General features: G+C 32.6%; 1 protein-coding gene across 2 annotated transcripts; it reads right to left on the bottom strand.

Annotated features, from left to right (window-relative positions):
- Nucleotides 1-53: 53 nt before the first annotated feature.
- Nucleotides 54-15,838, bottom strand: bpifcl (BPI fold containing family C, like). Of its 2 annotated transcripts, XR_014535700.1 has the most exons (17): nucleotides 15,396-15,838; nucleotides 15,156-15,283; nucleotides 11,414-11,525; nucleotides 10,613-10,741; nucleotides 7,590-7,742; nucleotides 6,914-6,977; nucleotides 6,768-6,825; nucleotides 5,379-5,470; nucleotides 4,907-5,083; nucleotides 3,603-3,662; nucleotides 3,256-3,423; nucleotides 2,720-2,787; nucleotides 2,568-2,610; nucleotides 2,406-2,469; nucleotides 2,203-2,279; nucleotides 237-515; nucleotides 54-98 (listed from the first exon to the last, which is right to left on the bottom strand). XR_014535700.1 is itself a non-coding variant. In XM_083554518.1 (16 exons), exons 1-16 carry the CDS (start codon nucleotides 15,461-15,463, stop codon nucleotides 450-452), a joined length of 1,527 nt encoding a protein of 508 aa, XP_083410644.1. In that variant the 5' UTR covers nucleotides 15,464-15,831; the 3' UTR covers nucleotides 54-449. The 2 variants fall into 2 exon arrangements, 1 of the variants encoding a protein (XP_083410644.1); XM_083554518.1 differs by having other exon boundaries at nucleotides 54-515; nucleotides 15,396-15,831.
- Nucleotides 15,839-16,898: the final 1,060 nt, after the last annotated feature.

Here is a 16,898-nt window from a genome sequence, read left to right as displayed (position 1 = left end):
GCATCTGTCTATTTAAAAAAAATACCACAATTTTGAACGAAGCAGAGCAAAGGTACCATACATATATTATTTTTTAATATTATTTATACATTTTATTTCTGTGGAAAGTGGAAAGTTGTGTTTTATCTGAGCAAACCATTTGGAAAACTATTCCATGCTTTAAAATAGTTTCAGGCAATAATCAAAGGTGTTCTGTCCATCTTACAAAGCATTATATCAAATTAAATGGAAGGAACAATGAACTGATTGGAAATCAAAAAGAGCAATTCATGGCCAGCTTGTTATTATTATTATTATTATATTCGGTCCACAAATTTACAAAAGTAATAATAAAAAAAAAATTACAGTTTGATTTGTCTGCAACATTAATGGAAAGCTATCAAACATTTCTCCTCATGGCTGTGATTCCAGATAAGCCTAATTCATCATTTTTTCAATATGTTCATGGGTCAGAGTTTGTCTGATTGCAGGATGTCAGCTGGACGATTGATATCTGTTGCAAGAATCAAAAATCCCTGGGTAAAGAAAAAGAAAACATGTAGTAATTATAAATAAATAAATAAATAAATAAATAAATAAATAAATAAATAAATAAATAAATAAATAAACAAACAAACAAACAAACACAACAGTAAAAAAACTGTCATAAATACATCTATGTAAACAGGCAGGTTACATAACCCATATATGTGCACTCTTATTTATTTTAATTATTTTCTTTCTTAGGTCCCCAAAAAGCATAAATAAATTATATAAAATTGCAAAAAAAATAAATAAATAAATAAATCACTTCAACACAATTATATACTATGTTATACTTTCAGATTCTTATGCCTAGAAATGGTACTGACGACAGTCTGCTAATTTATCCTATTTTAGATTTCATAGAGGGGTTAGCTCAGGACTTTGTGATGACCATTCTAATGTTATCATGTTCATTATGGCAAACAAAACGGTCAGCTGATTTGCTTCTGCGTCATTATAATGCTGCAATTTCCACAAAGGAATAGCCTACAGTAAATTGCAATCTTATCTATTTTGTATAAAGTTTAAAAATTTGCATATGGATGAAGGTAAGAAAATTCTCCAGAAGCTGTGCATGTTCTTTTCCAAATTTCCTTGGAATTCAAAGTCTGATTCTACTTGCGCTCTGTAGCCAAAGCATGTGGATTTTGTGCTGAATTTTTATTTATTTAATTTTAATAAAAAAATAAATTAAAAAAAAAATTTGTTTATTTATCTACAATTATTCCACATAGTTCTTTTTATTTGGAAAACAGAGGGGTCTTCTTTGTCCAAACAGGTTTCCTAAATTTGGGAATTTTTTAAGTTACTTTTAACCAGTGGGTAATTTATCATGGATGCATGTTGTCTATTTATGCAATACGTATAGTGAATATACATTCACAATAAATCACCACACATCGCCCTAGCAGAGGATCTACAAGGTGTACTTTACATTAGCTATAGAATTACTGTGTCAGTCAAATACTTCATCAAATACTGAATTTATGAACATTATACCTATTTTTTAAATATTTTTAAACTATTTTTTTAAATACTATTATATATATATATATATATATATATATATATATATATATATATATATATATATATATATATATATATATATATATATAAACTTATTTATTAATTATTATTATTTTTAATACATTTGCAAAGATTTCAAATGATTTTCTTTCAAGTTGTCATTCTGGGTTTTTTTTTTCAATTTAATCCATTTTGGAATCAGACTGTAACATAACAAAATGTGGAAAAAAAACTGTGAATATTTTCCAGATGCACTGTAATGTTTTCTAACGTGTGCATTAAGTATTTGAATAGCTGAATACTTTTTAGAGTCACTGTATACATACCAATGCAGGAAAGACAGTAAGTATCGAGACCTGCTAAACTATCAGAGCAAATTTTCTAACAGAACATAACAACCTAAATCATATTTAATGATGGCAGTTAGATAAAGACACATCAGTGTGTATTAGATACACAGCTTTTCCATGATATATGCAATATGTATAAATAATAGGTATAACTCTTAATAAATAAACTACATCACTAACTGGAGCACAGATGTATTGTCTTGGATTGTTGGATTTCTGCCTATATTTACTACCAATACATTTACTACATGTACATTTCTATTCAATCAATGCAGTATAATCACATGATGATACTTACATTTTTGACGGTCATCACTGAATTAGTCAGGCTGAAACCCTTCACACTCGGCAATGGAAGGCCGTCCTTCAATTGGGCTACAACATTATATTGTCATTTCATATTAAAATCACATAAGTAAAAACTTCAAATTGTTATATAGTATAATTATCCAAAATGTAAATAGAATTGTCATGAGAGTCACATTGCTTTATTTCAATTACCATTCAGCTTTGGAAGAACAATGGTGCTCAATACTAATCTCCCAATACGCTCAATTGCTTCAGTCTGAAACAAAGGGAGAAATTATCTTTTATAACGTCAGTACAGTACATTTTGTATCATAAGCTTTAAATGAATTTGTTGATAGGATTTGAATCCCTTACACTGAAACTGCCAATCTCTGAAGTTCCAAGTGCTATGGTCAAACTTCCACCATTCATGAATTTGAAATGCACAGGGCAGGTTATTTTATTTCTGCTTTACACTTTCATTTAAACAACATTAAGATAAATAGATTAGGGACTTGTACACTTACTTTTTCACTTTCAAAAAACCTGTTAGCAGCTGATTGTCGATTTGGACTTGAGCAGTAAAAGAATATTGCTTAAATTGGAGAAAAAGATTAAGCAGGAAGTTTGTGTAAATGCATAAGTGTATTTAGAGCACATGCTGATAAATTTAAGACTTAAATAAAGACCTAAAGAACATCAAAGTGCTCAACCTGTGGCTGTTTTTTCAATGCTTTTCAGTTTTTATTTTTGATCTTATTATATATTGAGAAATGCTAAGAATGTCTCTATGTGGAAATTGATATTGTTGTATGCATTGGAAGTGACTATATTGGACTAACCAAATTATTAGTTAGAAGAGACAAAACTCTTGTTTGTGCATTAAAGAAACATGCTCCTTATAGATTTATATATTTTTTAGATCTGAAACAACCTTTTTCCAGTATTTAAAAATGACAAAATTATGGCTATGATTGTTACATGCATGGGGCAGCAGGAGGTTAAGCAACAATGAATAATGGTATAATGTATTTTTAAAAGAATAGAAGGTGTAAGCTCTTACCATATCCAGTCTGAAAAGGGGGATTAAACCAGTGTGTGTGTCGACTGCATAAAATTTGGCTGCAGCAGAAACCTCAAGACTAATCACAGTGTGATTAAAGGAAATTTTGGGATTATCACTTGCATATAGCACTATTTCCATCTCCATGTCTGGATACTTCTTGGGGAGCTGCAATCAAAAGCCCATAAAATGAACATTGTGACTGCAAGATCAACTTAAATTATAATAGTATATATGTTATGTTAGTAAAAAGTAAATGTTAAATCATGGGTCCGAGTTCACACAATGTTCTCCAGTCATTCTGAGAAATATTCAACATGAAAACCATACAGAAACCCAATGCAAACCTGAGGAATCAGGGATCCAAACTGGCTTGTGTTCAGGTGGATGGGAGACCCTTTGGGGATCTTTAAAATGAAAAATCACATGACATAGTTTTTAGCACTGGTATAAAGAAAATCGAATAATATACTAAAATACACACACTTATTTATAGAGAATTTATTTATTCACATATTTTTGTAGGTATATGAAAAAAGTGTAACCAAAAATATTTACTTTTACCTAATTACTAAATATAAATGTACATCATGCTCTTCCTTGGATTATCTTCATTTATTTATGTTCAAAACATTTTTTAGGTTAGAAAATCCAATTTAATTGATTGTTTATTATTCAGATGTCTTAGCTGACGATAATAAGTGGGTTAAGCAGATTCATTTAGAATTTTTTCTCATACTAGCTGAAACAGTTTTTTCCAATATTTATAATATTTTTTTTATTCAGGATTCAAAACTGGTAGAAATGGGTATGGTCAAGCAACATGTGTAAGTAATATTTTATCCTCTTAACCTCTTATTCTCTTATATATTTTTCACATGGATCTATATTGAGTAATAAACATACATTTGCATAAAGCATCCATATTTGTCCATACCCATGTTGATTAGAGCATAAAAAATGTGAAAAGTATTCATTTAAGGTACATTTAGAACAGATAAAAATGTGCGATTAAGTTACGATTGATCTAGAGTTAACTCACAATAATCATGCGAATAATCACAATCAAATATTTTAATCGATTGACAGCCCTAACATTTTATTGTGAGGTCCAGTTAACCAGCGTGACACTTAAACAGGCAGTAGTAATGGCTACTTTTTACTTAAGTACGTCAGAGCTCAAACTTCTTTACTTTAACTTGAGTAAAAAAAGATAGTCGGTACTTTATCTTTTAAAGAATCTTTTAAAACATGAGTATCTGTACTTAAGTAAAAGATGTGTGTGTATTTTTGCCATCTCTGCAATATACAAATTATTTTAGGCAACTACAATAGAAACACATGTATTGCTTCCTGGCAACCTAGAAAAAATTTTCTCTTTTACTATAGATAATAGAAGTTAAACAATTTATCTAACGATAAAAACAAATGTAAACATAGTTTAGCAAAACAATATTTCATTTGTAGAAACAACCTTTAGTTTCATCTCAAAACATGAAAGCTTTAAGACTTTTCTTACACAGTCTTCATTTGCTCAGATTTGTTGGTGATATTACAGTAGTATGTTTTGAAAATTCAGTGTAGAATATAAAGAGCAACCATCATAGTAAGATGAAGAAATACTGTAGGTCATTTTAGATTATATCCTCACCATGCCATCAGTGATGGTGACGTTCATTACTCCAGATTTAAAATAGGCAAATGCTGCTGAGTTTACACAGAACTCAGAAATGCCAACTGACATCATGTGGTCTGCTTGCCATTGCAGGTCAAAATGGTTGGGAGAAAACGGTGGCTCAGAAGGACACCTGGCACTGTAAAATTCACCCTGTTGCAAAGAAACAAAAGACAAGAAATATATATATGAATTGTATTATTAAAAATAATGTGAATCTAACTCCTATATGTGTATATAATTAGATGTGTATATATCATCTACCTTCATTAAATTAAATTAAGGACAAATTTTTAACTAAAATTTACATAATCGTCAGAGCCAAATAGGAACATCTTCACAACCTGTTCTGTTTTGTAAGTGCTGTTTTGTAAGTACATTTAATACTAAATTTACTAAATGTAAGGGCTTAATCCTGTGTTAGCATTTATAGTAATATTTGTCATACCTTTACATTTAATTCAAATCCATTCTGAAACACAACAGGCGAGTCAGTCAGAGAAACATTCAAATATACAAAAGGATCCAGTTTTATGGTTTCTGTTAAATAAAAGAGAACAGCAAAAGATTTAACAATCATCGTATTACAGGATGCTGCTTATAACTCAAAAATATCAAAAAATAACAATACACGTAACGTAAATACAAAGACACTGATGAGCTTGTTTTAATGACAGATATGCTTCATCATCCATTGTGCATTTAATAAAGCTAAAAAAAATAGAGTTTAAAAAGGTGAAGCTAGCATTGTTGTGTGAATCCAGTTAATTGCTTATTCAATTCAATCAATTGAAATGTAGCATTCATTTTATATATATATATATATATATATATATATATATATATATATATATATATATATATATATATATATATATACAGTGAGGAAAATAAGTATTTGAACACCCTGCTATTTTGCAAGTTCTCCCACTTAGAAATCATGGAGGGGTCTGAAATTGTCATCGTAGGTGCATGTCCACTGTGAGAGACATAATCTAAAAAAAAAAAAGAAGGTTGCTCCCCAAAATCTCGCAATACATGGCCCCGGTCATCCTCTCTCTAATACAGTGCAGTCGCCCTGTCCCATGTGCAGAAAAACACCCCCAAAGCATGATGCTACCACCCCCATGCTTCACAGTAGGGATGGTGTTCTTGGGATGGTACTCATCCTTCTTCTTCCTCTAAACACGTTTAATGGAATTATGACCCAAAAGTTCTATTTTGGTCTCATCTGACCACATGACATTCTCCCATGACTCCTCTGGTTCATCCAAATGGTCATTGGCAAACTTAAGACGTGCCTGGACATGTGCTGGTTTAAGCAGGGGAACCTTCCATGTTCAAATACTTATTTTCCTCACTATATATATATATATATATATATATATATATATATATATATATATATATATATATATATATATATATATATATATATATATATATATATATGTGTGTGTGTGTGTGTGTGTGTGTGTGTGTGTGTGTGTGTGTGTGTGTGTAGAATGTGCAGGTTATGTCAAGCTATGGTTATGGTGAGCTTTGGGGAAAAATAAATTAAAATGCACCTTATGAGTTTGTAGAAACTATTGCAAAGAAAATATTAAACAGAGCTCATCGGTGCTATTAAAATAAGTGTCTAGAAATCATTCTACAATTCAAAATGGAATCCAAGTGGATATTTTGGAGGTTTTAGTGTTCCTGGAGGAAATGGAGGAAATGAGCGAGCACCTTAAAATAAACTGTTTGGAAACCTTGTAAAACATGTATTAGAAAGCAATATTAATGATTAACTACACAGCCTTCAAAAAATATAAGTAATCAGACACTGAAATACCAGATGCAGCTAAAACTCTGTCGACATTTTCAATTGCTTGCTGAAATGCTGGACAAATCTGGAATAAAAAGAAATTATAACATCAAAAATGATTGGTTTCAGGCACAAGGTTTCAAGAATCTTTTAATCCAAAATGTTCTACCTACCCTTTCTCGAATCATATCTGTAATTTGTCCACTAAACTCATCTACAAATGGTTGGAAAATGAAACTGGAAGAAATGATAGAGTGAGATGATTTATTCCATTATATTGTATACAGGGTGTATATGAATATTCACAAAAGCTGTTCTATTAATGATTTGCCTGAAAAACATAAACTAAATGGGCATTTTGGAACAGCTGACCATTACACCCTTATATAGTTGTTCCCCAAACATTTGCTACAAAGATGGAAGCATAAAATGATATAGAAGATCTTTATAATATTTTTAATGATATTATTATTAAGATTTCCATTTACTGGAAATTATAGGCTTATATTAAAACTTAAGGTATGACAGTGACAAAAGATCCATAAAGAAACGTTTATGGCTGAATGTGCAAATCCCCACTTCCATGCTCCAAAACAAGGTGGAATGGTTTCCCAAAAAAAAAAAAAATTGGATAGCTTTTTTAGAAAAGTGCAGGTAAGCAGGATGGGATGTTAAAAAATCACATTTGGCTGTGATGGTCAGTTGTCCACAAGCTTTTGTCAAAAGAGTAAAGAGCTATTATATAGCGAGGACCAGAAAAAAAGTTTTGTTAATGATGTTACTGTGTACTTTAGTGTGTGCTTTGCTGCCTATCATTCACGACACTGTCATGAATACATTTTAACTTACCTTCCACCTCCATGGAAATGTATTTCAACTCCTCCCACATTAGCAAAACATGTGAGAGTGGAAATGGATAGGTAGTCTTCAGTCTTCTGAAACCCCAACAGTGTTTCCAGACTGGTGCCAAATATAGCCAGATCAAACCAACCACTATCATGACTGCATTAAAGCACATAAAAAAAAAAAACATTTTAGATATACTACATTATATTATAAGGATCTTAAATAGCATTATACAATAGAACACAATGTAATGCACCCAGGAATTAGTCATATTTATTTTAATTACAAGTTTACACAAAATGTATTCAATTTGTTTTCTGATCAATATGCAAACTAATGCTCCATATACAAATAGTGTTTTATTAATACTATAATTATACTAAGTATACAATCCATATATTTCATTGTGCATGTCAAATTATTATATTTTAGTGCAATTTTTTTTGTTTATTCATACATTTTCTTATTATTCTAGCATTTTATTTTTGCTGCTGGTCTCTGAAAGCTACCAAACAGATGTTATTGTATCATTACAATGACAATAAAGTCTCTAAATACTCAGGTCCTTAAAACTTACATTTTGTATAATATGTTATCACGGATATTTTTTTATTTTTTAAAAGAATAATTGCTCGTATATCGATGAGCAATCTATTAATGACTGCAGGAATATCTACAGCTAGTCTAGGTGCAAATGGTCAGACGGAATTAAATAAACGCATATCCATAAATTAACAGTAGATGGCGCTATTTAGTAATATGAGCAAGGGAGAAGGTTTTAGGTTTGTCTGTGTTTTATTCATTAATCAATATCTTCTTCTTCTTCTTCTTCCGTCTCCATACCACCCTGTCCTCTACATCTGCCTCTTTCACACCAACTACCTGCATGTCTTCCCTCACCACATCCATAAACCTCCTCCTTGGCCTTCCTCTTTTCCTCCTACCTGGTGGCTCCATCCTCAGCATGCTTCTACCAATATACCCCATGTCCCTCCTTTGCACATGTCCAAACCATCTCAATCTCGCCTCCCTCACCTTGTCACCAAAACGTCCTACATGCGCTGTCCCTCTAATAAACTCATTTCTAATCTTGTCCATCCTCGTCACTCCCAACGAAAACCTCAACATCTTCAGCTCTGCTACCTCCAGCTCCACCTCCTGTCTTTTACTCAATGCCACTGTCTCTAATCCATACAACATCGCAGGTCTCACCACAGTCCTATAAACTTTCCCTTTCATTCTTGCAGATTCCCTTCTATCACAAATCACTCCTGTCACTCTTCTCCACCCACTCCACCCTGTCTGCACTCTTTTCTTTACTTCTCTAACACACTCTCCATTACTTTGCACTGTTGACCCCAGGTACCTGAACTACTCCACCTTCTCCACCTCTTCTCCCTGCAACCGCATCACTCCACTGCCCTCCCTCTCATTCACACAAATGTACTCTGTCTTTAATCAATATGTCAACATTTATTAAAAGACGTTTTTGTTACAACCTTTTTTTTAAACTACACAATATAATTTTTTAATTTATCATGCATTTTAGTTTTGTGTTTCAGCTTTCCAGCCTAGGATAGGCCTACTGGTTAAACTTGTGTGTGAGGACCATGATAAATAAAAAGATAACAGATTTATCTGGACGGATGGCACATTTGCTCCGTATGCTCAGATTTGCTTTGTATCTGTGCTGAAATGCATGATGCAAGATGTCTTCAGTTGATTAATTAACATTAGATTGAACATTAGATGAAATAAAAACAATTTCTTTTTTGTAGTTTTAGCCTACAGGTCATATAGTACAGTTCAGTTATTAAGATTTTAATGAATACATTTCATTTAAAATCTGTAGACAGCACCTATTTATTGCAAAGTAGATTTTTGTTAGAAACTACAAATCTTTTACAAGTAAAAAAGACAACCAGATGTCAAAATACCAGATGTTTTCTGATGCACAGTGCTTGGTCCCTTAATTACATGTTGTGGAACACAGGATTTAATGCAAAATTATAAATAGTGTCATAAAACTAGCTTCAAGCTCTAACCAGTAACTCTCAAATGTAACCGCCTTATTTTCTTGTGTTTGATCAAATTGCTTTAAAGTGTATTGATGAACACATTATTTGCAGTATATTTACATTTTAATTTAGATTGATAGTTATAATGCAATTCAAAACCACTCATTGCAGCTGTCATTGGTTCCACAGCAACTGCTTAAAGATACATGAGATTTCTGTGGAGGGTTAAATTCAAAAACCATGAAAATGGATTTGGACTGTAATAAAGTTTTTTTTTCCCACAGTTTTGTCTTCATCAGTGAATAGTTGATAACCTTAACAATGATGGTTTCTTTTTGAGTCTGGTTTCTCTTAAGATTTCTTCTTTGTATGTCAGGAAGTTTTTTGTTGCCATGGTCACCACTGGTTTTCTCATTATGGACTTTTAAAAAATGTTAAATGTATATCTATTTATTTTTGCTTTTTGTTTGATTATAAAAACACTATACAGTACAAATAAAACTGAATTGAATTTACCTAAAGATCAAATACATTCTAACAGAGGTCACTAGCTCAACTTAGCAGCCATTGGGAAAAGAACATCTAACAAATAAACTTTCTTTTCGGCTTCTCCCGTTAGGGGTCGCCACAGCGGATCCTCCGCACGTTTGATTTGGCACATGTTTTACGCTGGATGCCCTGCCTAACGCAACCCTCCCCAATTTATCCGGGCTTGGGACCGGCACTAAGAGTGGCTGGGGATGGTTCCCTGACCGGGAATCAAACCCGGGTCGCAGCGGTGGGAGCGCTGCATCTTAACCACTAGACCACCAGGGGAAATCTAACATCTAACAAATAAAACTCATATAAAAGGTTACATGGTCTACAGTTGCTTAATGACTTAAATATAATAGTAAGATCATTTTCAATGTTTTATATATAAATTGTGAATAAAACTGTCCCGGGTTGTGTAGTGTAGTATACAGCAACATAATAGAAACATATAGGGAACCCCCCAGCCCCACTTACATAAGGCCAAACTTTGTGTTCCAGTGACCCCTGATGACAACGGAGAGTCCGTTCACTTGCAGAGACACACCTGTTCCCTCTGAATAGGCTACAGAGGGTTCTGGCAAATCACAGCGATTTACAGTCATGCTGAGGAAGTGTAATAGAATAACAAAAATTGCAAGTTAGACTAGCAACTCTCTAAGGCAGTAGAATATATATATATATATATATATATATATATATATATATATATATATATATATATATATATATATATATATATATACACACACACACACACACACACACACACACACACACACACACACACACACACACACACGCGCGCGCACACACACACATATACGTAAATACGTGTGTGCGCGTGCGTGCGTGCGTGCGTGTGTGTATGTATATATATATATATATATATGTATACATGTAAAGTATCTGGGACCAACAGTTTTACAATCAACAAAATTAATATCCAACAAGACAACAGCAAAAACAGTAGAGATGACATTTTATACTAACTGATTTTGTTTGATTATTAAAATTGCATGTGTTGTGTTTGACACAGTTAAATGAAAAAGAAAATACTGTTAGCCACAGCTTACTCAGTATTTATTCATTTACTATAAATAATGCAATAACTAAAGTAATAATAATAGGAGGTTATGTGGTAGTTAGTTATGAGGGTGAACACTATCAACGATTTTTATATTATAGACAGTTTGAATATATACAACTGCTTTACTTTTTTAATTCAGAAATCAATCATATTGCTTTTATTTGCTTTAATTCTGTTTTTGTACTTACTCATGCAGGACATAGTAAACCGAGCCCAAGAAAATATCAACACTGCCGCTGACCTCTGGGAGTGTAATTGTACTCAGTTCTTTCTGAAGCCAGTCAGTCATCCAGTGAGATACTGCACACATATAAAGATAAAGAATGTAACACAACATAATATATACAAAATACAATGCGGTGTCTAAACTCATGCATTACTCATAAACACAGTCTGAACGCTAGAGGGATTTCAGAGGATTCAGGTTCTTTACTTTATCATTAGAAACAACGAGGTGTCATGAACTGGGAATATGCTTTTTATAATAAAATAAAATGTTTATATTATTAGAGAAATTAGATTGACTGCTATTATACTATAATCTACTGCTATTGGATGAATGCAAATACCATACAAGTCTCACACAAACATAGAATTATTTTCAACAATAATTCTTAAACACTCCCACCATTACAAAAATATCATAATTAACAGTTTCTGAATTACCTTTTGCTTTATTTTTAACCAGTTTTAGACACTATAGAACAGAGATGCCCAAACTTGGGCCCACGGCTCATTGGCCAAAGTTGGCCCGTGTTACCCATTGATTTGCCCCACCCTGTCAAATATGAGAAGAGGAAAAGAAAAGGGGGAAATGCCATTTGGAAAAAACTCTTGCAAAATTAGAACCAGCTTCATGTCTCTTATTAGAGTTCCCCAAGTAGCTGTCTTACACAATTCAATCTTATTTTACTGCAGTACTAATGGTTAATGTGGTTATGTAGAATCAAAAAACTACAACATGGTGATTTGAGATTATGTTGATTATTGAGTCCATATGTAGTTGATGGTTGAGAAAAACTGTGACTGTTGCATGTTTGGCGCTAGCAGCATTCACTGAAGAATTCACGGAGACTATTACATCTCAAGAGATAAACATCAAGTGATGCTGTGTTTTTTTTGCATTTATAGAAATGTGACTGGAAGCATCAGTACCCAACCAAGGCATAATGTAAATCAGCACGATTTAACATTCAGGTTACTTCTAACTTTTCCACCCAGTGAAGGAGGAAGGTGCTTTGCGTCAAAATGTCTAAATGTGAGACCACACTGATGATCTGTGATTTTTCAAATTGGAAATAAACAAAAGATTTTGAAACTCTGAAATATTAAAACGAGGAAAGTAAATTTTTAATATCTTGAATATTTAATATTCAATATTCTAGACATTTTTGACATTTTTATTTATCTTTTTAAAGGCTAACTGCTTTGTGCAAAAGGTCGCACTCATGTAATAACCCTAATCTAATCTCTTCCATTCTCATGTAATAACCTCATCCATTTCTTCATCGTGTACTCGTGTAATAACCTCATCCATCTCTTCCATGCTCATGCTAAGACAACACTTTGATGGATCTGACAGCTATTCATTTTCTAGAATCAAATTTTCTTTTTTTTTTAGCACATATTTGCTGATGGTCATCAGTGACTGTTACTCCCCAGCATACCTTCTTTTTATACCATCAGCAGCATAGTCCAAGAGAAAGGAACCCTTTTGGCATTGATTTTCAAATGACTCAAAACTCTGAGCGGGTAGGGAATAAACTAAATATTTACTTTTATATATTTATTTAAAAAAAAATTATTTAGATTTATATAAAGGCACATATAATGCTGTAGACACAGATTAGATTCTTACAATGACTATGTTTCACATCTGTTTCACACATGGCCATTTCACAGTCTCATGTGACTGTATGGGATCTATTCAAGTAATTCAGAGATATTTTTATTTCATTAGTCACATAGCACATATGAAAACTGAGACTCCGCCAAAAATAAACAATAAACACCATATTAATAATTTCGAACACATTTTTAGTGAATATGTCCCTGTGTACATTGTTGCTAGAAAAACAATAACATTGAAACAATAGCGTTTTTACAAAACTATAATTTGCCATACAGCCAACACTGCTGTCTGAGTCAAACTTTAATAGAAACTTGCACTTTTTTAAACAGATTAATCAGAATTCATGCTCAGATCATTAACATTGTTAACATCTTACGAAAGTATCTCATTATTCACTACATAACTGATAAGGCTGATATACATTGTTAATACAGATCATCCTTAATGAGAATGATTAGTAACAAATAAAATAACTTGTTTTGTTCTTTCTACTTTTTCAAGTTTATGGAACATTTAGATAGCTAGTTTTTTTTTTTTTTTTTTCGTCCTAATTTATAAATACAGGACAGATAATAGTCCACAGGGTAGGATTCAGGGCTGATGTAAATGGGCTACTGTAAGTTATTTGATGTTAGCATATCACTAAAAAAAAAAAAAAAATAGATTACATTTAAAAATTTAAAAAAAATATTGCCATAAGTCTCTACTTTAAATTCTGGAACAAAATATAGTGTTTTACATTCTATAAAATACTCTAATTTAATCTATTTCACTGGACAGCATGAGGAAACTTGGTATTTATGTGTTACAATAAAGATTATTGGATAACATGACTTATACATAAAATGTCCTTTTAACTTTAGTCATGAGATATATCAATGTAGTGATACAGTAAAACTATTTCTGACTAGTTCTGATTTGTTATATGACTATTTTTTTTAGAATCTAAAACCAGGAACAGGAAACAAGCAGTGATCAGGCAGTCAGTAAACAGGTCAAACTGGGAAAGACAGGATTCAAAAAGCAGAAAAACAAAAACAAATGTCAAAAGACTGTGAGGAACAAACATTACAAGGTTGGTTTCAGTTTGAAACAAGATCACATAACGTAGAAATTCTATAAACAACTTTGAAGATAAATGTGTATTTGGAATATTTGATAGAAATGACAGCTTATAAATACTATTACTAATATAATGCCAGATATCTGATAATTAAGGGCTCCTTAATTTATACAATCTTTTTTATTTCTTGTTTTTTCGGCCTTATCTTCCCATTTTTATTTGTATTTGAATATGTTCATATTGTTGGTATTTAAAAACATGCTCAACACGATTAATTTTTTTACCAGTCATTAAGGGACCTACTTCCTCTAAAGTCAGCAAAACTGTTGTAAAAAAAAAATATTTAATTGCCTATTTTGTCCCCAATTTGTTGTTATAATAACCTCCACTGTTCAGGTAAGACTTGGAACTTGGAACTTGGTTGAGGAAAATTGTGTTTATTTAACCACAGAAGCATTAGTGAGGTCAGGTACTGATGTGAGGTGAGGAGGCAGGGGGGAATCAGCTGGCATTCTAATTCATCCCAAAGGTTGAGAGTCAGGTTTAGAGTTAAGGTGAGGACTCGTTGCAATTCACTTAAGTTTGCATCATATTTGGCAAAAATAGAGCTCACTTTTTGCACAGGGACATTGTCATGCTGAAACGTATTTCGGTTTCATAATTGGAAGAGACATTGTAATTCAGTAGTCTGGTAAAGTCTGGTTTAGTCTATAGTTTCACATTTTGCAGGGGGGTTGGCCACATGCTCTGACAGAGATTTTTACCACATCTACTTGTAGTGAATGAATAAATAAATATTTATGAAATATAATTGTTTACTAGCTAAAATGTGTATAGGTTAAAATGCTAAAATGAGTGTTATGGTTAATAGCAGTGGAGGCGTCCAACCGAATGGCCATCCTGAATTTACACATTTATACTATATTTGTTTTAAAAAACAATTTTAATATAGTTGCTACCAAATGCCTCGAATGCAATAAATAACAGTAGTTTGCTAGTATGTGAAATGGCTTACCTTTTTGCAGTCCATTCTGTGACAAAACAGCTTGCAAAGAAGCATAGTCTGCATGTGTCTGTGTTATAGCCATTAGGAGGAAAGTAGTAACTAACCACATCTTGGCCTTAGTTACTGATTTACTGGACCTGTCAATTTAATAAGAATAAGAAATGATGATAAGGACATTAACATACATAGATATAATAATGATAGACCCTTTTATTAGTTTGCTATAATAAAAAACAGCAGGTTACTTACAACAGCAATCTGGTTGTTGCTTCAACAAGAGTGTAGAGTTTGTACATGCATGAAAGGCTTGGTTTCATGAGTCATTTTAATACTTACTTCCTCCAGAGATAGTGATCTGAAACTAAATCTAGCACCATTGTTTTTATTAGAGACTTTTGCTTTAAAAGTTTTTCCCACTTTGCTGTTGGACTTTGCTGTGAAACTGCAGATGATTTTTTCTTTTTAACTTTATGCCACATGCCACTTAATGATCTTTAATGTCTGTGAGAAACTAAATAATTAAGTGTAAGTTCCTCTGTAATACAGGATGTATATACACAGTGGTGTGTGAGCAGCACATGGCTAGTGGCCTGATATAGTTAAATAATTTGGGGTAAATTAGATTTAATGTGTTAAGAATTCCCTCTAAGAAACGCAAGCTGATGGAAATGGTAACAAACAGTATTCTTTAAAAACTGATGAGAAACAGCTCTTTAGAGGAAGCAAGCCCCAAAAGAGGAACAGATGCTCTTTTGGTTGACATATTATTATGATAAGCAATGCTCATAAATATGGCTTAAAATGCATTCAAGCATTTGGTGGAATGGCAGGATGCTGACGTCCCAGGGTACCCCATGCCTGTGTTACCTTCTGGCTCTTCTTTTTTAGTTAAGCTGTCATAGCTACACCTGCCAGAGAATCTGCTTGCACTCTGATCATGAGAACCACTGTATTATTATATTCTCTCTCTCTCTCTCTCTCTCTCTCTCTCTCTCTCTCTCTCTCTCTCTCTCTCTCTCTCTCTCTCTCTCTCTGTTGAGTTGTACATGCTCACCTGCTGGCTGACATAATGCTAGTGCAAGATTGTAACACTTCTTCTGCTGTTGCTCTTCTCACACTCCAGAACTGCCCGAAACACTCAAACACTTTACTTTTACTCTTTGGAATTCACTCTCTCCTGGATTTCACCTTCTGCTGTGAATGTCTTAAAAAACAACTTCAGTAGATAATGGCAAACCTGTGAGAAACAACAGTGACCACTATTAAACTATATATTTTAAAACACAATAATAAGATTTTAACCTTCCAAAGTTACCTTGGAATATATCATCACCCTCACAAAGTATGCAAAGAACTATAACTAGCCATACTGGAAACACCTCTGTCAGTTTTTGATGGCACTTGAAATATTTTTGTGCAAAAGTAAACATGTTATAAATATAAAGGATGTAAAGATTTAATGTGGCTATAGTTAAATACTACATACTAATAATTATTGGTTAAAATCCAGATTTCAATGCCATTTATGTCAAAAGTTCCTTCTTAAACGTTAATGATTTCAATGAAATCAAAAGGAAGTGAAAGTGTGTATTTCAGTAGAAACAAAAGCAGAAGTAAAACTTTAAACCTTAACTTCAACTTCAGCTATCTACAGAGAGCTGTAAATAAACATTATTAGCATAATAAAGTCTTCTTCTTCTTCTTTCGGCTGCTCCCATTAGGGGTCGCCACAGCGGATCATCCGTCTCCATA

Source organism: Silurus aristotelis (genome assembly GCF_946808225.1).
Source record: "Silurus aristotelis genome assembly, chromosome: 11".
Lineage (NCBI taxonomy): Eukaryota > Metazoa > Chordata > Actinopteri > Siluriformes > Siluridae > Silurus > Silurus aristotelis.
The sequence above is the reverse complement of the archived record's forward strand: the minus strand, read 5'-3'. Positions and strand labels throughout refer to the sequence as shown.